A 22,312-nucleotide genomic window follows, 5' to 3' on the forward strand; every position below is an offset into this window, starting at 1 on the left:
GCATCCAATCACTGCACTAACAGGTTTGATTCTCTTCCTATCTTTGTTCTTAAATTTGAAAAAAAAACCATGTTTTTGACATGATTAGAGATGGTTAGGTTAGGGTTAGAGTTTTGATTTGTGAATAGAGATTGTTCTTTAATGATAATAGTTGGAAAAGGAACAATAATCATAACCCACATGCAACAAACATTCATCTTTTGATTTTGACCCATTTTGTAAATTTGAAAAACAAGGGTTTTGAATGATTTGGTGTCAATGTTGTGATTCTGATTCCTTTTCATGATTTTATTGTGTTTTAGAGACATAGGATGAAACCTAGGGTTGAAATATGCTGGGTTGTGCTGAGAAATTGCAGGAACAAAGATTTTGAAAATTTGAAAATTGCAGGAACGAAGAAGTACGCTATTAGCGAAATATACGCTAATAGCGCAACTTTTCCAGAAAAATTTCGCTATTAGCGTGACTGGCGCTATTAGCGTAGTTCTTCGTACTTGTCCAGATTTTCAAAATTTTTGATATTTTTAAATGACCAATTGTAGTTTGTGCTAATATTTTCTATGCAATATGTTGGTGTTTCCTGGTTTTGTTGCAGATGGCACCGAAAAATGTTGAAAAAACTACCGGGACTAAGCGTCCTAGAGGCAAAGGTGCCTCTTCCTCTGCTGCACCTGCAATCCCAAACCGTTTCCCCACCCCTGCCCACTCTGCCAGGTTTAAGAAGATGGCACAGTACAAAACCTGGCACGAGAAAACTTTTGACATTCATCCTAGTGGTGAGCATTCTGATATGCTCCACATTTTCACTGGTCGCAAATGGACCAAACTCCTCGTGCCCGCAACCGAGATTAACACCGACCTAATCAGGGAGTTCTATTGTAATGCTGTCCCTGATGCCTCACCCGCTACCTTTGCTGAGACTTTCTCTTGGACTTCTTACGTCCGAGGAAAGCAAATCCCTTTTGATAGGGATGCAATCAATGATTTCCTTGAAAATGCTTTAAACCTTGAGCCATCTGAGGACCCCACAATGCCCACCTTGTGTACCTATGCTAAGAGAAACGCTCAAGGAAATTGGAAATATCAGCAAATTGAGCGTGATATAATGAACAAGGGTAGGCTATTTGTCAAAAATGACAAGGGAGAGATTAGGCATGCACTTACCAAGGAGATGACAGCTACTGCCCGCTTAATTTTCCAATTCCTTGTCCACAATGCCCTTCCAAGAGCCCATACTTCCGATGCCCCAAAAGCCGTTCTACCACTCATCTGGTGCATTATGAAAGAAGTGCCTGTTGATATTGCTCGCATCATTGCTAATGAGATGAAGGCTGTGGCTTTGAAAGTAGCCACTGGTGCTAAGAAGGTGGCTTTGTTCTACCCGGGTTTGATTATGGGATTGCTGAAGGCTTATGGAGTGCCTATTTCTGGACCCTATGATGAAGATATTGAAGGGGTCATTACTGACACTCATATTCGCACCTGGGAGAAAACAGAGCAAAGGGCAGCCCAATACCATTTCTCTGATGATGAAGGTGGCCCATCTGAGGCTGCTGGTTCTTTTGACTTTTCAGGTTTGCAGACCTTTATGCTGGAGCAGCAGATGCATAACCAGTACGTGAGGGACCAGAACAGCTTCTTAATGGACCAGAATGAGGCAATTTGGAGGAGCAACATGGGCATACACCAGGACCTCTACAATGCTCACATGCATCCGGGAAATGCTGAGTACCCGGTTATGACTCCTGAGCAGTACCAGGCTTATGTTCATTGGCCTGAGGGCAGGCCAAATCCTTATGTGGGGGTGGCTGATGCTGTTGATGATGAGGCGACACCGGATGATGCTGGAGTCGTGGGTGATGATGATGATGATGTGTACCAGGATCTTGATATGGATGATGCTGGAGAGGATGATCAGTGAACTTGAGTTTTTAGTGATGTTTTTCTTTTTGCTTTATAACTCTTCGTTTTTATTTCATGTTGGAACATCTGTTTATTTTGGTTGTATTTTGTACTCTTCAAGCACTGTGGTTTTTAGTGCTTGATTTGTTACTTTGTTACTTTATATTTGGTTTAATAACTTAGCTTTTTAGTTTAATAACTTATGCTTTGGATGAAATTTTTGTTTACATCTTGCTTGTGTCTCTCAAAAGAAAATTGCTCATGAACAATAAATCTTAAAGTGCTCCATGGAGCCATGTTTGAGCAAAAGCAGGTGAGTGATAATGATATTACTTGTGATAAAGCGTAAGGCCAAGGTATTGGTTTTCTTTTATTCTAGGTTTTTAATAAGAATTTGAAACTTGTACTTTGCACAAAATATATATCATTTAATTCTTTTCATAGACATAAATATTTTTGAACCACTTAGTACTTAACATAAATGTGAGGTAGCTTTAATCTGTTGTATATATGCTGGAGACCAATAATCACCGTCTAACTTGTTTTAGTTATGTTAAATCTGATAATTATTTTGAATTGTTTGAAAGCATGGAAAGGATCAAGGCACTTTTTGAATTGAGAGTAACCTACTTGACCACATAAAGCCTACCTGTGAGAAGAGCGAGTATCTGATACCCCAATCCGAACCTAATGAATCAAGTCCTCAAACATGAACTGTCAATATTCATAAGCACAATGCTTGTTGAATTTGCCTGAAATTTTTCAAAAATCCAGTTCATGGTTGAATCTTATAGGACTTTGATATTTTTACTTTGTTGAACCCTTAACCTTTTTGTACTTTGTCCCTTGCCTTAGGATAGGGGAACATTCAATTAGAGTTTTTGTTGTATTCAAGTTGGGGAGAAAAAGGAGGCATTATATGTTAAGTTCTGGTGAAGTTGTAAAATAACCTGACAACATTGAATCAAAGAAAAAAATTGTACATTTGAAAAAGAATAGAAAAGAAAAGAAAAAGAAAGAGAAAAATCAAAAATAGAATAAGTTGTCAAGGTTATAAGTTTGATTGTTAATCACCAAAGGTTTTAATTCTTGGTAGGGAAGTATATGGATTTCAAGTTGTGATACAAAAAAATGTTCCTCTTTGATAGGCTTTCTGATCAATTGCCCCACATATGACATTTCTTTTGTAGCCCGGCCAAGTTATAACCCTTGCTAGACCTTTTGATCCATGCTTTTATGCTTTTTGAGACGATATTTGGATGGACACCTAACTTAAATAGGATGTTAGCATGATTGTTGGATGTGTGTTCATTACCTCATTCATTGTTAACATTATATTGCATTTACTTTCAAAGAAGTGTGTTAGGTGTGGTTCATAGATAGATATGTTTATGTTTTGAAGTTTGTGATGTATAGTTTGTGCTTAGGACATTTTTTGCATTCTTAGTTTGAACCTAGAGTAGCGGAGGACTTCATGCTTGTCCACGCGATCATTTTTGAATCACCATTTGTTTATTTTTGTTTTGAATTGTTTGACATCATGTTGAAAACCTTGTCCAAAGCCTTGTTAGTTTCCTTTTCAATTGATTTGTTTGAGGACAAACAAAAAGCCAAGTTGGGGAGAGTTTGATAAGTGTTTAAAAGTGATATATTTCGCATAGGAGTTTAGGCGTTTTAGTGACTTGTTTTGCAAGATTCTCTATGGAAAACTCCAAATATTGTGTTAATATGTCATTTATGCTTTTGAGCCTTAGTCTACCCTTTTTGTGCAGGAAATTACAAGCAAGGAGCAAGAAATGTCAAAGTTCAAAGAAGCTACGCCATTAGCGTGTCCTACGCTATTGGCGTGATGAAAAAATGCCAAAGGTCAGAGGGATACGCCATTAGCGCACCTGGGGCGTGGATCTGGAGCACTCTTGAAGAGTACGCTAATAGCGTATTCTGAGCTATTAGCGTACAATGTCCAGAGAGCTACGCTATATGCGTACCTGGAGCGTGGAAGCAGAAGCTGGGTTTGAAGAGCTACGCTATTAGCGTATTTCACGCTATTAGCGTAAATGCTCCAGAGAGCCACGCTATTAGCGTGGCTGGAGCGTAGCAGCAGGGCAAGAACAACGTGGCAGGCTCCCATTGGCCAAATTATAGGCCGCCTTACCACGCTATTAGCGTGAGTTGCGCTATTAGCGCAGGTGCAAAAACACAGGCCATTTAAATAGCATTTTTACCTCTCTTTTAGGTATTCACTATTCCATTGAAACATTTTATACATTTCTAGAGAGAGGTTAGAGCTATTTCATAGAGAGAAACACAAAGCAAGTGATTAAAGAGTAGATTCAACCCTAGATTCATTGAGACATCAAGGATCTTGGCATGGAATCTTCATCTTTCCTTCATTCCTTGCATTAGTTTACATGTCTATATGTAACTAACCTTCTTTGTAGTATTGAGGTAACAATCAAGCTATTATGTAATCTTTTGATCTTTTAATATATATGGTTCTAGCTATATGATTCAATATTGTTGTTATTCTTGCTTTTAATGCTTTCAAAGAGATTCAAGATGTTTTGGACACAAACCCTTGAATCTAGAACTAGAATAACAATCTATCTTATGTTATATCACTCTTGACAAGTTTGTAAACCTTTGATAATTACTTTTAATCAAGCTTTTAATGCTTTCGGATACTTAATCAGGCTGGACACGGTCGATTAAGTCATCCGATCGACTTTGTTATCGTTTAAGGAATTTGGACACGAATGTTTAAACGCTAACTTGGAAATAACGATGTCGCTTTGGATACGAAGGATATTGTAAAAATGATTGTAATAATATTGGTTATAAAGCTAGAGTCTGTTAATCGATCGAGAGATTGCTGCTGTTATGCTTGCTCGTTATCTTATACCGCAAGCGAAATAGTTCAATCCCCTCTCGTTTTTACTTAAATGTCAAATATGGATATAGTGTTACACACAAACAAATTATATCCAAACCCTTAATGTGAACGATTGTGTAAATGCTTATGATTAACGTAACTCCCTGTGGAAACGATCCTATATATACTCACGTGTACATAGTTATATGACGTGTAGGAAAAATCTTACATCAAAATGGGGCCGTTGCCGGGGAGTAACGGAAATTTTTATCATAAGTATCGAAACAATTTTGTCATGTTAAGTCAATTTTGCACAAAATTCTTTCATGCATATACTTATACACTTATGTCATTCATTATTTTTTATGCTAACCACCTGGTATAGTCTTGGTGAACTTTGTTTATGCGAGGTACCGTTGATAAAGAAGACCTACAATTTGATCCTGAAATTGAGAAAACTGCTAGGTTACTTAGAAAGCAAGCAAAGGAAGCTAGGAGATTAGCCAGGCTGGCTCAGCCGGAATCTTTACTTTTTATTCCTTCTCCGTCAGGTTCGGTGCATACTATATCACTAGGTGATTCTTCATCACATTCTTCTGCACATTCATCTCCGAGGAGTGATCCAGAAGTAGTCATGGCTAATGAAGATGAGAATGCTCTACCTATGTGGGTTAGTCCGAGGAGGCTAGCTAATCTTGGCAACCGTAATGCCAAATCTTTTGAGCTGAAGTCTGGGTTGATAAACTTGATAACTCATAACCAGTTTACCGGTATGGATCATGAGGATCCATATAGACATCTTACCAACTTCTATGTTACCGCCGGTACACTTGGTATGAAGGAAGATGAGGAAGAGGGTGTGTTTGTGCAATTGTTTCCTCATTCTTTGATCGGGAAGGCTAAGGAGTGGTATCTTGATCAACCAACTTCTTTGATGGAAAATTGGGGTGAGCTAGAGAAAGCATTTCAAGAAAGGTTCTTTCCGGAGGATAGGCATCTTGAGGCTAAAACTTCAATTACAACTTTTGCTCAAGGCCAAAGTGAGACTCTTTGTGAAGCTTGGGAGCGCTATAAATCATTGCTAAGGAATTGTCCAAAGCATGGTTTTGATAGCCAAATGCAACTATATCTTTTTCGTCAAGGGCTTCAAGACATGTCCAAGACGATGCTAGATGCAAGTGCTGGAGGTTCTATTGCTTTGAAAAACCCAGCTGAAGCTGTCAAAATCATTAACCAAATGGCGCTCAACACAAGAAAATCTTCTCACAATCGGAATCCTAATCAAAGGAAAGCCGGTATTCTTGAGCTTGAAGCAAATGATGCGGTCTTAGCTCAAAATAAGCTTCTCACTCAACAATTAGAAGCTATGCAAAAGGAGATGAAAGCTATGCCTAAACAAATTCTTGAATCTCTCAAGCAAGAAGGAGGAACCGCTCAAGTCTATACTTGTGGACTTTGTACGGGGGATCATCCCACCGGCTATTGTCCCGAGCCCGGTTCTTTTGAAGGGGAAGAGGTCAACTATGTGGGAAACCAACAAAGGCCTAACCAACCACAACAAGCCGGAACCTCACAACAAAATCCGGGTACTTCCAACTTCCAAGGAAGGTATCCGGCCAACCAAAACCAACAAAGACCTTGGAGAACACCGTACAACAATAACTATCAATATCCACCATCAAACTACTACCAACAACCTTACCAACAACCATTCAATAATCAATACCAAAATCCACCACCAAATAACCCCCAACAACCGAATAATTCCCAAAGCACCGAGGAGGTCTTGAAACAATTCATGCAAGTGTCCATGGCTAACCAGAAAAACACCGACGCGTCCATCAAAGGCCTTGAAACGCAAGTTGGTCAGTTAGCTCAACAAATGGCTCAAGGTCCTCCGCAAGGTGGAGCTTTCACCGCTAACACTCAACCAAATCCTAAGGAGCACAACAAGGCATAGCAGTCAAAAGCTATAGCTACAAGGAGTGGGAGAGTAGTAGGTATAGGGGTAGGTGATGATATTGTTGTTGAAGAAAAGGATGATGAAGTTGTCAATAAGGAGGACAAAGAGGAGTTCGAGGAGGATAGTGTAGAGATAGAGGAGGAAGTGTATATAAAGAATAAAGAAGCATTAGTTGAAAAAGAAAAAAATCAAAAAAGAGATCTAGAGTTACAAGAGGAGATGGAGAGGAAGAATAAAGATGTGGGGAGAGATAAAGGGAAGAAACAAGTAGTTGAGAAGCAAGTGGTGGCTCAACGCTTACCATACCCACATGCTCCATCGAAGAAAGACAAAGAGCGGCAATACGCAAGGTTTCTTGAACTCTTCAAGAAGTTGCAAATTGATATACCATTCTCGGAAGCCTTGGAGCAAATGCCGGTCTATGCAAAGTTCATGAAAGATATCCTTTCCAAGAAAAGAAGAATCAACGATGAAGAGACGATCCAAATCGATGCCAATTGTAGTGCTATTATTCAAAGAACAATGCCAAAGAAAGAGCAAGATCCGGGAAGAGTCACTCTACCGGTAGCTATTGGCACAACACATGTAGGTAAAGCACTACTTGATCTTGGATCAAGCATCAATCTCATGCCTTTGTCCGTTGCCAAAAGAGTTGGTGACCTTTGTATAAAGCGGACTAGGATGATGTTGCAATTGGCCGACAAATCCTTTGCAAAACCACTAGGTATGGCCGAAGATGTTCTTGTAAAAGTGGACAAATTTATTTTTCCGGCTGATTTTGTGGTTATGGATGTCGAAGAAGATGAGGATGTGCCTATCTTAATGGGAAGGAATTTCATGCAAACGGCTCGGATGATGATTGATCTTGATGATAATATCATGAAGGTCAAGGTAAATGATGAAGAGGTTACCTTCAACATCCGAGAAGCTTTGAAGTACTCGAAAGACAAGGGTGCATGTTTCAAAATGGATGCAACCGAAGAAGTCATCTTGACTACTCGGAAGCAAATGCACAATAGAACACCCCTTGAGAGTGCTTTGGTGGACGCACTCAATGCTATTGATGAAGACGAAGCAAGTGCCATTGAAGAGTGTTTAAAGGAGCTAGATTCCTTGAAGGAGGTTCTTCCTAATCAAGCCATACTTGAAGATTTGAAAGAAGAATCCAAGGAAGAAGCCAAAGTTGATGACACCAAGGTAGAATTAAAAGTTTTACCATCTAATTTGAAATATGTTTTTCTTGAGAAAGATGGTACAAAATCGGTGATCATTAGTAGCTCCTTGTCCATCGATGAAGAAACAAAGTTGGTAGAGGTTCTCAAGGCCAACAAGGAAGCAATAGGGTGGAAGCTATCCGACTTGAAAGGGATAAGTCCATCTTATTGTATGCACAAGATCATGATGGAAGAAAACTTTAAACCGGTAGCACAACCGCAACGCCGCTTGAATCCAAACATGAAAGAGGTGGTGCGAAAGGAAGTAGTGAAGTTGCTTGAAGCCGGCATGATCTATCCTATCTCGGATAGTGCTTGGGTAAGCCCGGTTCAAGTAGTTCCCAAGAAAGGAGGAATGACGGTGATCACTAATGATAAAGATGAGTTGATCCCAACTAGAACCGTCACCGGATGGAGGATGTGTATAGATTATAGAAGACTCAATCAAGCAACAAGGAAGGATCACTTTCCCTTGCCCTTCATGGACCAAATGCTTGAAAGACTCTCCGGTCAATCCTTTTATTGCTTCCTAGATGGTTACTCCGGTTACAATCAAATCGCCATGAACCCAGATGATCACGAGAAGACGGCTTTCACTTGCCCCTTTGGTATTTTTGCTTATCGAAGAATGCCATTTGGCTTGTGTAATGCACCCGCAACTTTTCAACGGTGTGTTCAAGCAATCTTCTCCAAACTTATTGGAAAATGCATGGAGGTGTTCATGGATGATTTCTCAGTTTTCGGTTCGTCATTTGATACGTGTTTGAATAGCTTGGATACCGTGCTGAAGCGGTGTATTGAAACTAGCTTGGTGCTCAATTGGGAGAAATGTCACTTCATGGTTACCGAGGGTATTGTCCTTGGTCATAAGATTTCTGCTAAGGGTATCGAGGTAGACCAAGCAAAGGTCGATGTCATAGGAAAGCTTCCTCCACCGGTAAATGTCAAAGGTGTGCGGAGTTTTCTTGGTCATGCCGGTTTCTACCGGAGGTTCATCAAAGACTTCTCAAAGATTGCAAAGCCTATGAGCAACTTGCTCAACAAAGATAAGTCTTTTGTTTTTGATAATGAATGTCTTGATGCATTTGAATCTTTAAAAGAAAAGTTGACCACCGCACCAATAATCATTGCTCCTAATTGGGATTTAAATTTTGAATTAATGTGTGATGCAAGTGATTATGCTGTTGGTGCGGTCTTGGGTCAACGTAAGGACAAAATTTTTCATGCTATTCACTATGCAAGTAAGGTTTTAAATGAGGCACAAATCAATTATGCCACAACTGAAAAAGAGTTACTTGCAATAGTTTATGCAATGGAGAAATTTCGTTCTTACTTTGTAGGTTCCAAAATTGTTGTTTATACTGACCATGCAGCTATCAAGTATCTCCTTACTAAGTCCGACTCAAAGCCTAGACTCATCCGGTGGATGTTGTTGCTTCAAGAGTTTGACTTAGAGATCAAGGATAAGAAAGGCACGGAGAATCTTGTAGCTGATCACCTTTCAAGGTTGACAAACAATGAGGTAACCAAGAATGAACCGGAGGTTCGTGAAGAATTTCCAGATGAACGGTTGCTAGCAATCAATGTGAGACCGTGGTTTGCCGACATGGTGAACTACAAAGCAACCGGGTTCATTCCGGAAGATTTTGAATGGCAACAACGCAAGAAGTTCCTTCATGATGCTAACCACTTTGTGTGGGATGAGCCTTATTTGTTCAAAATTGGAGCGGACAATCTCTTGCGTAGGTGTGTGGATGATGAAGAGGCAAAGAAGATCCTATGGCAATGTCATAATTCGCCCTATGGAGGTCACTTCAACGGGGAGAGAACAGCCGCAAAGGTACTTCAATCCGGGTTCTATTGGCCAACTCTATTCAAAGATGCCAACTTACATTGCAAGCATTGTGATGAATGCCAAAGAACCGGATCAATGTCAAAAAGAAATGAGATGCCTCTACAACTCATCCTTGAAGTGGAAGTGTTCGATTGTTGGGGTATAGATTTTGTTGGCCCTTTCCCTTCATCATATTCAAATGAGTACATCTTGGTCGCTGTTGATTATGTGTCAAAGTGGGTGGAAGCCGTAGCATCGCCTAAAGCCGATAGCAAGACGGTGGTGAAGTTCCTAAAGAAGAATATTTTCACCCGGTTTGGTACACCAAGAGTGCTTATTAGTGATGGAGGATCACACTTTTGCAACGCACAACTTGCCAAGGCCCTAGATCATTATGGAGTCAAGCACAAAGTAGCATCACCGTATCATCCGCAAACGAATGGACAAGCCGAAGTTTCTAACCGGGAGGTCAAACGCATACTTGAGAAGACGGTCTCTACATCTCGGAAGGATTGGTCGGCTAAACTTGATGAAGCTTTGTGGGCATATAGGACTGCATACAAGTCTCCTATAGGCCTCACTCCTTTCCAAATGGTTTATGGCAAATCTTGTCATTTACCGGTCGAGCTCGAACATAAAGCCTTTTGGGCATTGAAGTTCCTAAACTTCGATCAAGAGAAAGCCGGTGAAAGAAGAAAAGTTCAAATGCATGAGCTTGAAGAATTGAGAAATCAAGCTTATGAATCTTCAAAGCTCTACAAAGAAAGGACCAAGAAGTATCATGACAAGAAGATCACTCTGAGACAATTCATGCCGGGACAAATGGTATTACTTTTCAATTCAAGACTGAGGTTGTTTCCGGGCAAATTGAAGTCTAAGTGGTCCGGACCTTTCATGGTTAAAGAGGTCAAACCGTACGGAGCTGTGGAACTTGAGGACCCAGTCACCAAAGCCAACTGGACTGTTAATGGGCAAAGGCTTAAGCCCTACTTCGGTGGTGAAATTGATCGGTGTTTGACGACGATTTCACTAATCGAGCCATGATTTCTTCAAAATGCGTCAAGCTAAGGACGTAAAACAAGCTCTTGCTGGGAGGCACACCCAGTTTTGTAAGTATTTTTATGGTTATTGCATATAGTAGTAGTACATATACATTTACAGCAGAAATGAAAGACTTTGAAAAACTGATCCTGAAGCCTCACGCCAATAGCGAAATTTGCGCTATTAGCGTGAGAGCTCCAGAGAGCCACGCTATTAGCGTGAGTTTGGCGTGGGAGAAAATTTTTTTGTGGGCCCAGGGGATTAACTCCCCATAACTTCCCACAACCCACTCCTCTTATTCCTTTTACGGTTTCATTCTTCCCTTTCTCACTCTCACACACAAAAACTTCTCTCACTCACACACTAACCCTAAAAATCAAAACCCTTTTCTTTTGGGTCAATTGGTTCCAAGCATTCATCTTTGCATCATTCATTCTATTGCTTGCATCCAATCACTGCACTAACAGGTTTGATTCTCTTCCTATCTTTGTTCTTAAATTTGAAAAAAAAAACCATGTTTTTGACATGATTAGAGATGGTTAGGTTAGGGTTAGAGTTTTGATTTGTGAATAGAGATTGTTCTTTAATGATAATAGTTGGAAAAGGAACAATAATCATAACCCACATGCAACAAACATTCATCTTTTGATTTTGACCCATTTTGTAAATTTGAAAAACAAGGGTTTTGAATGATTTGGTGTCAATGTTGTGATTCTGATTCCTTTTCATGATTTTATTGTGTTTTAGAGACATAGGATGAAACCTAGGGTTGAAATATGCTGGGTTGTGCTGAGAAATTGCAGGAACAAAGATTTTGAAAATTTGAAAATTGCAGGAACGAAGAAGTACGCTATTAGCGAAATATACGCTAATAGCGCAACTTTTCCAGAAAAATTTCGCTATTAGCGTGACTGGCGCTATTAGCGTAGTTCTTCGTACTTGTCCAGATTTTCAAAATTTTTGATATTTTTAAATGACCAATTGTAGTTTGTGCTAATATTTTCTATGCAATATGTTGGTGTTTCCTGGTTTTGTTGCAGATGGCACCGAAAAATGTTGAAAAAACTACCGGGACTAAGCGTCCTAGAGGCAAAGGTGCCTCTTCCTCTGCTGCACCTGCAATCCCAAACCGTTTCCCCACCCCTGCCCACTCTGCCAGGTTTAAGAAGATGGCACAGTACAAAACCTGGCACGAGAAAACTTTTGACATTCATCCTAGTGGTGAGCATTCTGATATGCTCCACATTTTCACTGGTCGCAAATGGACCAAACTCCTCGTGCCCGCAACCGAGATTAACACCGACCTAATCAGGGAGTTCTATTGTAATGCTGTCCCTGATGCCTCACCCGCTACCTTTGCTGAGACTTTCTCTTGGACTTCTTACGTCCGAGGAAAGCAAATCCCTTTTGATAGGGATGCAATCAATGATTTCCTTGAAAATGCTTTAAACCTTGAGCCATCTGAGGACCCCACAATGCCCACCTTGTGTACCTATGCTAAGAGAAACGCTCAAGGAAATTGGAAATATCAGCAAATTGAGCGTGATATAATGAACAAGGGTAGGCTATTTGTCAAAAATGACAAGGGAGAGATTAGGCATGCACTTACCAAGGAGATGACAGCTACTGCCCGCTTAATTTTCCAATTCCTTGTCCACAATGCCCTTCCAAGAGCCCATACTTCCGATGCCCCAAAAGCCGTTCTACCACTCATCTGGTGCATTATGAAAGAAGTGCCTGTTGATATTGCTCGCATCATTGCTAATGAGATGAAGGCTGTGGCTTTGAAAGTAGCCACTGGTGCTAAGAAGGTGGCTTTGTTCTACCCGGGTTTGATTATGGGATTGCTGAAGGCTTATGGAGTGCCTATTTCTGGACCCTATGATGAAGATATTGAAGGGGTCATTACTGACACTCATATTCGCACCTGGGAGAAAACAGAGCAAAGGGCAGCCCAATACCATTTCTCTGATGATGAAGGTGGCCCATCTGAGGCTGCTGGTTCTTTTGACTTTTCAGGTTTGCAGACCTTTATGCTGGAGCAGCAGATGCATAACCAGTACGTGAGGGACCAGAACAGCTTCTTAATGGACCAGAATGAGGCAATTTGGAGGAGCAACATGGGCATACACCAGGACCTCTACAATGCTCACATGCATCCGGGAAATGCTGAGTACCCGGTTATGACTCCTGAGCAGTACCAGGCTTATGTTCATTGGCCTGAGGGCAGGCCAAATCCTTATGTGGGGGTGGCTGATGCTGTTGATGATGAGGCGACACCGGATGATGCTGGAGTCGTGGGTGATGATGATGATGATGTGTACCAGGATCTTGATATGGATGATGCTGGAGAGGATGATCAGTGAACTTGAGTTTTTAGTGATGTTTTTCTTTTTGCTTTATAACTCTTCGTTTTTATTTCATGTTGGAACATCTGTTTATTTTGGTTGTATTTTGTACTCTTCAAGCACTGTGGTTTTTAGTGCTTGATTTGTTACTTTGTTACTTTATATTTGGTTTAATAACTTAGCTTTTTAGTTTAATAACTTATGCTTTGGATGAAATTTTTGTTTACATCTTGCTTGTGTCTCTCAAAAGAAAATTGCTCATGAACAATAAATCTTAAAGTGCTCCATGGAGCCATGTTTGAGCAAAAGCAGGTGAGTGATGATGATATTACTTGTGATAAAGCGTAAGGCCAAGGTATTGGTTTTCTTTTATTCTAGGTTTTTAATAAGAATTTGAAACTTGTACTTTGCACAAAATATATATCATTTAATTCTTTTCATAGACATAAATATTTTTGAACCACTTAGTACTTAACATAAATGTGAGGTAGCTTTAATCTGTTGTATATATGCTGGAGACCAATAATCACCGTCTAACTTGTTTTAGTTATGTTAAATCTGATAATTATTTTGAATTGTTTGAAAGCATGGAAAGGATCAAGGCACTTTTTGAATTGAGAGTAACCTACTTGACCACATAAAGCCTACCTGTGAGAAGAGCGAGTATCTGATACCCCAATCCGAACCTAATGAATCAAGTCCTCAAACATGAACTGTCAATATTCATAAGCACAATGCTTGTTGAATTTGCCTGAAATTTTTCAAAAATCCAGTTCATGGTTGAATCTTATAGGACTTTGATATTTTTACTTTGTTGAACCCTTAACCTTTTTGTACTTTGTCCCTTGCCTTAGGATAGGGGAACATTCAATTAGAGTTTTTGTTGTATTCAAGTTGGGGAGAAAAAGGAGGCATTATATGTTAAGTTCTGGTGAAGTTGTAAAATAACCTGACAACATTGAATCAAAGAAAAAAATTGTACATTTGAAAAAGAATAGAAAAGAAAAGAAAAAGAAAGAGAAAAATCAAAAATAGAATAAGTTGTCAAGGTTATAAGTTTGATTGTTAATCACCAAAGGTTTTAATTCTTGGTAGAGTTCTGGTGAAGTTGTAAAATAACCTGACAACATTGAATCAAAGAAAAAAATTGTACATTTGAAAAAGAATAGAAAAGAAAAGAAAAAGAAAGAGAAAAATCAAAAATAGAATAAGTTGTCAAGGTTATAAGTTTGATTGTTAATCACCAAAGGTTTTAATTCTTGGTAGGGAAGTATATGGATTTCAAGTTGTGATACAAAAAAATGTTCCTCTTTGATAGGCTTTCTGATCAATTGCCCCACATATGACATTTCTTTTGTAGCCCGGCCAAGTTATAACCCTTGCTAGACCTTTTGATCCATGCTTTTATGCTTTTTGAGACGATATTTGGATGGACACCTAACTTAAATAGGATGTTAGCATGATTGTTGGATGTGTGTTCATTACCTCATTCATTGTTAACATTATATTGCATTTACTTTCAAAGAAGTGTGTTAGGTGTGGTTCATAGATAGATATGTTTATGTTTTGAAGTTTGTGATGTATAGTTTGTGCTTAGGACATTTTTCGCATTCTTAGTTTGAACCTAGAGTAGCGGAGGACTTCATGCTTGTCCACGCGATCATTTTTGAATCACCATTTGTTTATTTTTGTTTTGAATTGTTTGACATCATGTTGAAAACCTTGTCCAAAGCCTTGTTAGTTTCCTTTTCAATTGATTTGTTTGAGGACAAACAAAAAGCCAAGTTGGGGAGAGTTTGATAAGTGTTTAAAAGTGATATATTTCGCATAGGAGTTTAGGCGTTTTAGTGACTTGTTTTGCAAGATTCTCTATGGAAAACTCCAAATATTGTGTTAATATGTCATTTATGCTTTTGAGCCTTAGTCTACCCTTTTTGTGCAGGAAATTACAAGCAAGGAGCAAGAAATGTCAAAGTTCAAAGAAGCTACGCCATTAGCGTGTCCTACGCTATTGGCGTGATGAAAAAATGCCAAAGGTCAGAGGGATACGCCATTAACGCACCTGGGGCGTGGATCTGGAGCACTCTTGAAGAGTACGCTAATAGCGTATTCTGAGCTATTAGCGTACAATGTCCAGAGAGCTACGCTATATGCGTACCTGGAGCGTGGAAGCAGAAGCTGGGTTTGAAGAGCTACGCTATTAGCGTATTTCACGCTATTAGCGTAAATGCTCCAGAGAGCCACGCTATTAGCGTGGCTGGAGCGTAGCAGCAGGGCAAGAACAACGTGGCAGGCTCCCATTGGCCAAATTATAGGCCGCCTTACCACGCTATTAGCGTGAGTTGCGCTATTAGCGCAGGTGCAAAAACACAGGCCATTTAAATAGCATTTTTACCTCTCTTTTAGGTATTCACTATTCCATTGAAACATTTTATACATTTCTAGAGAGAGGTTAGAGCTATTTCATAGAGAGAAACACAAAGCAAGTGATTAAAGAGTAGATTCAACCCTAGATTCATTGAGACATCAAGGATCTTGGCATGGAATCTTCATCTTTCCTTCATTCCTTGCATTAGTTTACATGTCTATATGTAACTAACCTTCTTTGTAGTATTGAGGTAACAATCAAGCTATTATGTAATCTTTTGATCTTTTAATATATATGGTTCTAGCTATATGATTCAATATTGTTGTTATTCTTGCTTTTAATGCTTTCAAAGAGATTCAAGATGTTTTGGACACAAACCCTTGAATCTAGAACTAGAATAACAATCTATCTTATGTTATATCACTCTTGACAAGTTTGTAAACCTTTGATAATTACTTTTAATCAAGCTTTTAATGCTTTCGGATACTTAATCAGGCTGGACACGGTCGATTAAGTCATCCGATCGACTTTGTTATCGTTTAAGGAATTTGGACACGAATGTTTAAACGCTAACTTGGAAATAACGATGTCGCTTTGGACACGAAGGATATTGTAAAAATGATTGTAATAATATTGGTTATAAAGCTAGAGTCTGTTAATCGATCGAGAGATTGCTGCTGTTATGCTTGCTCGTTATCTTATACCGCAAGCGAAATAGTTCAATCCCCTCTCGTTTTTACTTAAATGTCAAATATGGATATAGTGTTACACACAAACAAATTATATCCAAACCCTTAATGTGAACGATTGTGTAAATGCTTATGATTAACGTAACTCCCTGTGGAAACGATCCTATATATACTCACGTGTACATAGTTATATGACGTGTAGGAAAAATCTTACATCAGCTGCCAAAGCAAAACAAGGTGCTGTTGTGACTTCTACAGGCCTGGTACATCTGCTTCCGTCCTCTTCAACAGGTAACTCAGGGTCCAATCTGCCTCCTACTCCGCCTCTGGTGCTTGGACTGCCTGCTGGTCCATTTCATTTTACTACTGCTGCAGATTCTCAAGATGAAACAGGCTCTGAATTGAAGAAAAGAAAGAGGATGTTGGCCCTTCAGAATGGTGACACTTCATCTTTTGCTGCTGATGGGGATGAGGGAAACATTGTAATAGGAACAAATGTTAGTCATGGGGGGGATGATGATATGAATGTACTGTCTAACCCACTGTTTGATGAAAATGATGTAATGGCAGGTCCTGTTGATCAGGCCTGCCTAGGCAAATGAGTTTAGTGGCATGGAATTGCCGGGGTATTGGTAGCCCGAGTACAATTCCCGACCTTAAGTACCTAATCCGACACTTCAATCCGGATCTTTTATTCCTAAGTGAGACTCTAGCTTACCGAAATAAAATTGAAGAACTTCGTTTTTTGCTTGGTTACGATTGTTGTTTTCCTGTAGACCGCACTGGTAGAGGCGGGGGTCTTGCTTTATTTTGGCGTAATTCTTTAAATTGTCAGCTTATTGATTTTTCAAGTAACCATATTACTGTTGAGATTGTTGATAATGTTATTGGTACTTGGAGACTTACTGGTTATTATGGATACCTAATGGTGGTCGTAGAAATGCCGCTTGGAATTTTTTACGACAACTTTCCAATCAATTCACAGGTCCATGGTGCATTTTTGGCGATTTTAATGACATTCTCGACGCGAGTGAGAAAAGGGGGCGCACCACTAGACCTCCTTGGCTCATTAATGGTTTTCGACAGGCTGTTCTTGACTCTGGTTTATCCAATGTTCCGATTGAAGGCTATCCTTTCACATGGTACAAAAGTCTTGGTACTCCGCGTGCCGTCGAAGAAAGGTTAGATCGTGCACTTGCTAACAATTTGTGGTTTAATATTTTTCCTACTGCTTATGTCGAAACTTTGGTAGCTCCTGCTTCTGATCATTATCCAATATATGTTAAGCTTGCTCCGTCACCTCGGCCCCATATTTCTAAGCGCCATTTTCGTTATGAAAATGCGTGGCATCATGAACCGGGCTTCAAGGAGCTTGTTACTAACTCTTGGCAGGAACATTCCACTCATACTATTATTCCGAAGCTTTCCTCTTGCGCGGAAGACATGTCGGTGTGGGAAAAAAATCCCATTGTCATAAATTAAAAAAAGATATTGAAGATTGTCGTAAACAGCTGCAGGAAACTCGGCTTGGTTCATCTGGGGAGGATCAAACACGTATGTTCGAATTAAGAAAGCGAATGCAACGACTTTTGTCTCAAGATGATGCCTATTGGCGACAACGTGCTAAGACACATTGGTATAAGGATGGGGATAGAAACGCAAAATTCTTTCATGCATCCGCCTCAGCTCGGAAGAAGGTAAATCGTATTATTTCTCTTGACGATGATGCATGTAATAAAATCACGAACGCACAAGGTTTATGTGATGTCGCTCGAAATTATTTTGTGAACATTTTTCAGCAGCAAATAGGCGACTTTTCTCCTGTTATTGATGTTATCAATCCTTCTATCTCTGTTTTTAATAATGAAAAACTTACTGCTCCGTTTACAAAAGCGGAATTTCGCATTGCCATTTTTTCGATGCACCCAGACAAATGTTTAGGTCCTGATGGCTATAATCCTGGTTTTTATCAACAATTTTGGAATTTATGTAGCGATGAAATTTTGAATGAATGTTGTGCTTGGTTAGAGACGGGGCAATTTCCTCCGGATTTGAATATTACTAGCATTGCTCTTATTCCGAAAGGTACTTCGCAGGTTAGCATGCGAGATTGGCGCCCCACTGCTTTATGTAATGTTCTTTATAAAATTATTTCGAAGGTGCTAGCAAACAGGTTGAAGGAGGTTTTGTCTCAATGTATATCCGACAATCAATCCGCTTTTGTCCCAGGTAGATCTATTTTAGATAATGCTTTGGTCGCCATCGAGATGTTACATTTTATGAGAACTAAAACGCGAGGCAAAGACAGGTATGTTGCTTTAAAACTCGACATTAGTAAAGCATATGATCGTATGGATTGGGCATATTTGTGGGCGGTTATGACAAAAATGGGTTTTCATAGTCGTTGGATTCATTGGATGTCTATGTGTGTTGAATCGGTGGACTATTCTGTACTTGTGAATGGTGAACAGGTTGGTCATATTATCTCGGGGTGGGGTCTTCGACAAGGGGATCCTCTTTCCCCGTATTTGTTTATTCTCTGTGCTGAAGGATTATCTTCACTTATTAAGGATACGGAGTCACGGGGTGTTCTTACGGGCACCAAAATTTGTCGTCAAGCTCATTTTGTCTCTCATCTTTTATTTGCTGACGACTATTTTCTCTTTTTTAAAGCAGACGAGAACCAATCAACTGTTATGAAAAATATCTTGTCTATTTATGAAACAGCGTCCGGTCAGGCTATCAGCTTACCAAAAAGTGAAATTTATTGTAGTAGAAATGTTATGGATCCTCTCAAACAGAACATTACCACTATCCTTGGTGTGCAGGTTGTGTTAGGCACAGGTAAGTACCTTGGATTACCGTCTATGATTGGTCGAGACCGTAATGCAACCTTTGCCTATGTTAAAGATCATGTGTGGAATAAAATTAATTCGTGGAGTGGAAAGTGTCTTTCTAAAGCAGGTCGCGAGGTTATGATAAAATCTGTTTTGCAGGCAATTCCTTCTTATATTATGAGTATTTTCCAGTTGCCATCTACTTTGATAACTTCAATCGAGAAGATGATGAATTCATTTTGGTGGGGTCATGGTAAAACAACGCAGAGAGGTATTCACTGGCTGAGTTGGGAAAAGTTATCTGCACCAAAAATACATGGAGGTATGAGTTTCAAAGATCTTTCCGCTTTTAATCTTGCTATGTTAGGTAAACAGGGATGGAAGTTTATTACTGAACCGGAGTCCTTGGTGGCCCGTATTTTTAAAGCACGTTACTTCCCCTCGGGTTCCTACCTCACGGGTCAGATTGGCCATAACCTGAGCTATGTTTGGCGTAGTATTATGCGTGCTAGATTTCTAGTTCGAGGTGGTGCAAGGTGGAGTATAGGTTCAGGTGCATCGATTTCTATTCTTAATGAACCTTGGTTACATGATGGGGATTGCATCCGAAGTGATATTCCTAGGGCTCATTTTGTCCAAAATTTCTCCATTAATAGCTTGATGAATTTATATGATAAAAGCTGGAATGAACAGGTGGTTCGACAGGTATTTAGTGGTGATATCGCTGACAAGATTTTACACACGCCCCTTATTCCACAGGTTGATACAGACAGAATTGTTTGGAAAGCGGAACGTAACGGACGTTACTCTGTACATAGCGCTTATAGACTATGTGTTTCTGAACTTGTTTATTCTTCTTATCTTTGGCGGCCAGGGTATTGGAATGGTATTTGGAATCTTAAAGTCCCACCAAAGGTTAAGAATTTAATCTGCGCATTTGTACCGGCTGCCTTCCTACGCGGATTCGCCTATTAGACAAAGGTGTTACTTGTCCCACTAATTGTGCCAGTTGTGCATCTGATTACGAAGATTTCACTCATGTATTTTTCTCTTGTCCTTTTGCCATCCAGGTGTGGAATAGAATTGGTATGTGGAGTTTTATTCAACACGCCCTTTCAATTATGACATCGTCTACAGCTGCCATTTTTTCTTTACTTGAAAACTTGTCGGTTGACCTCTCTCAAAGACTGACAACCGTTATGTGGAGCATTTGGAAACACCGCAACCTTCGAGTATGGGATGATGTTACAGAAACAAGCGCTACGGTGGTTGAACGGGACCGCAACATGGTTATTGACTGGCAACTAGATAACACTCCCGCGGTTCTTGAATCTAATAGTCAACATCAGCCGTCATTATCCTTTGACGGGGGACTTTCGAATTCGGATCCCCCAAATATCCGTTCATGGCAACCTCCTCTACCGGGTCGATATAAATGCAACATTGATGCTGCGTTCTCTTCCTCTCTTAACCGCACTGGTATTGGCATCTGTGTTCGTGATTTTTCAGGTACCTTTGTTTTGGCTAAAGCTGTGTCATTACCGTGTGTTGTCTCAGCTGATGTAGGTGAAGCTTTTGGGTTGCATGCTGCTTTACAATGATTGAGTGATATGCAAATTGATAGTGTGGACTTCGAAACAGATTCTAAATTGTCTGCTGATGCTTTTCTCTCTGACAGGAACGACACATCCGAATTTGGCTGCATTATTTCTTCTTGTCGTTCTTTGTTTACTGCTTTATTTTCCAACTCTAGGGTGGAGTTTGTTAGGCGAAAAGCCAACGGGGTTGCTCATGCTCTTGCAAGAGAAGCCACGTTATCAGCTAGTCCTGCCGTTTATTATGATATACCGATTGTATTGAAACTATTATTATCAATGAAATGCTATAAGCATGTTTCCTTCAAAAAAAAAAAGGTGTTTGTTGCTAATAGCACAATTTAGAAGAATGTGGTTCTAATATTATTTACAAATGTATTTATAGTTAGTGGTAATCATTCTATTAGAAAGAGAAGTTATATTTATGTAAATCCAGCCAATGGTAGCTCCATGAACATTGAAATGTAGGAGCCGGTATTCAAACATTGGATTCTCCACTTTTCCGCACTTATATCGTGTGGATAAAAAAAAATACAAGAAGTTATATAATCAAATATTCATGTAAAACGCGACATGAATTGTCATATTGACGGAATAAAACAATCAAAAAATTGACAAACATATTTTTGATGTCGTATACAAATATATTGTTTTGAAATATTTTGTTACAAAACAAAATTATTATTCAAATAATATTTCATAGACAATGTCCCGTAAGTGTAGCTCAGTTGGTAGTTACCAGAGATAATGTTTGCAGGGCCGGGGTTCGAACCCCGGATTCCCCACTTCTCCACACTTTAATAGTGTGTGATCTAGCCACTAGGCTATTGAACCAAAAAAAAATAAAAATAAATATTTCATAGACAATTTAGTTGTGGTTTTCTTATTCATTTTAACAAGCATATTCATTTTAGTTATGGTTTTCATATTCATTTATGATTATAGCAAAATGAATCCCCTTTACACTCTTGATCTCAATCTCTTCTTCACACTCTCTTTAGTGATTTCTTTGATTTTTGTAGGGTACAAAATTGCTTTGACTAAAATAAACCATAGATATAAATTTCAATCTTTGCAAGAATGGAGGAAGAGAATCGAGAGTTAATACGAATGCAAGTAGTTGATATTAAACCTTAGGTTAGAGTCCCTTAAAAAACCTTAGGTTAGAGTCTTGTTAATGTGTTATTTGCGAAGTTTTTAGTATAGAATGGTAGAGGTATTGTAAGTTTAATGAAATCTAATGTTATCACCTTTAAATGAATTCAAGTTTTATGGACTTGGTGTGATTTATTACATTGTTTCCCACCAAGCTCATAAGAGTTGGATCCATTTTAAAGCCACAATAACAGTAAATTTGATTAACTTTCAAACTCCTCTGATGTTCCATGCTAAAATTTTTGTAACTAACACAATTGTCCTTCGAAATGTACTTAGAATTTTTTATACCTTTCTAATAAAATATAAAATGAAGGAGAGAGGGGATTTTTTATTATTATTTTTAAATCTTGCTTATTTCCAAAAGACATCATGACATGAAAAAACAAGTAAATTTCCAAAACAAATCAAGAGAGAATTGATCTACCATTAATATGTCTTGACTGCTTCGATTAAGAAATAATGGGCGATCTAATTTTATTTACAGATTCTAG

At 39.2% G+C, this 22,312-nt stretch overlaps 1 protein-coding gene across 1 annotated transcript; it reads left to right on the forward strand.

Annotated features, from left to right (window-relative positions):
- Positions 1–11,995: 11,995 nt before the first annotated feature.
- LOC146912301 (uncharacterized) lies at positions 11,996–20,669 on the forward strand. The gene is made up of 8 exons (XM_085720710.1): positions 11,996–12,845; positions 16,523–16,825; positions 17,008–17,121; positions 17,217–17,680; positions 17,749–17,928; positions 18,031–18,193; positions 18,260–19,983; positions 20,139–20,669. Exons 1-8 carry the CDS (start codon positions 11,996–11,998, stop codon positions 20,667–20,669), a joined length of 4,329 nt encoding a protein of 1,442 aa, XP_085576836.1.
- The last annotated feature ends 1,643 nt before the right edge of the window (positions 20,670–22,312 follow it).

The sequence above is a fragment of the Medicago sativa genome, chromosome 6 (assembly GCF_051527215.1).
Source record: "Medicago sativa cultivar Bolivia chromosome 6, Bolivia_mono, whole genome shotgun sequence".
NCBI classification, from domain to species: Eukaryota; Viridiplantae; Streptophyta; class Magnoliopsida; order Fabales; family Fabaceae; genus Medicago; species Medicago sativa.

Excerpts from the sequence above, each read along its gene's own strand:
- LOC146912301 (XM_085720710.1), top strand. The coding sequence starts at position 11,996 with ATGGCACAGTACAAAACCTGGCACGAGAAAACTTTTGACATTCATCCT. Across the intron at positions 16,826-17,007 it reads TGTTGATCAGGCCTGCCTAG|ACCGCACTGGTAGAGGCGGG; the intron begins GCAAATGAGTTT and ends GTTTTCCTGTAG. Across the intron at positions 18,194-18,259 it reads TCCTGATGGCTATAATCCTG|AGACGGGGCAATTTCCTCCG; the intron begins GTTTTTATCAAC and ends GTGCTTGGTTAG.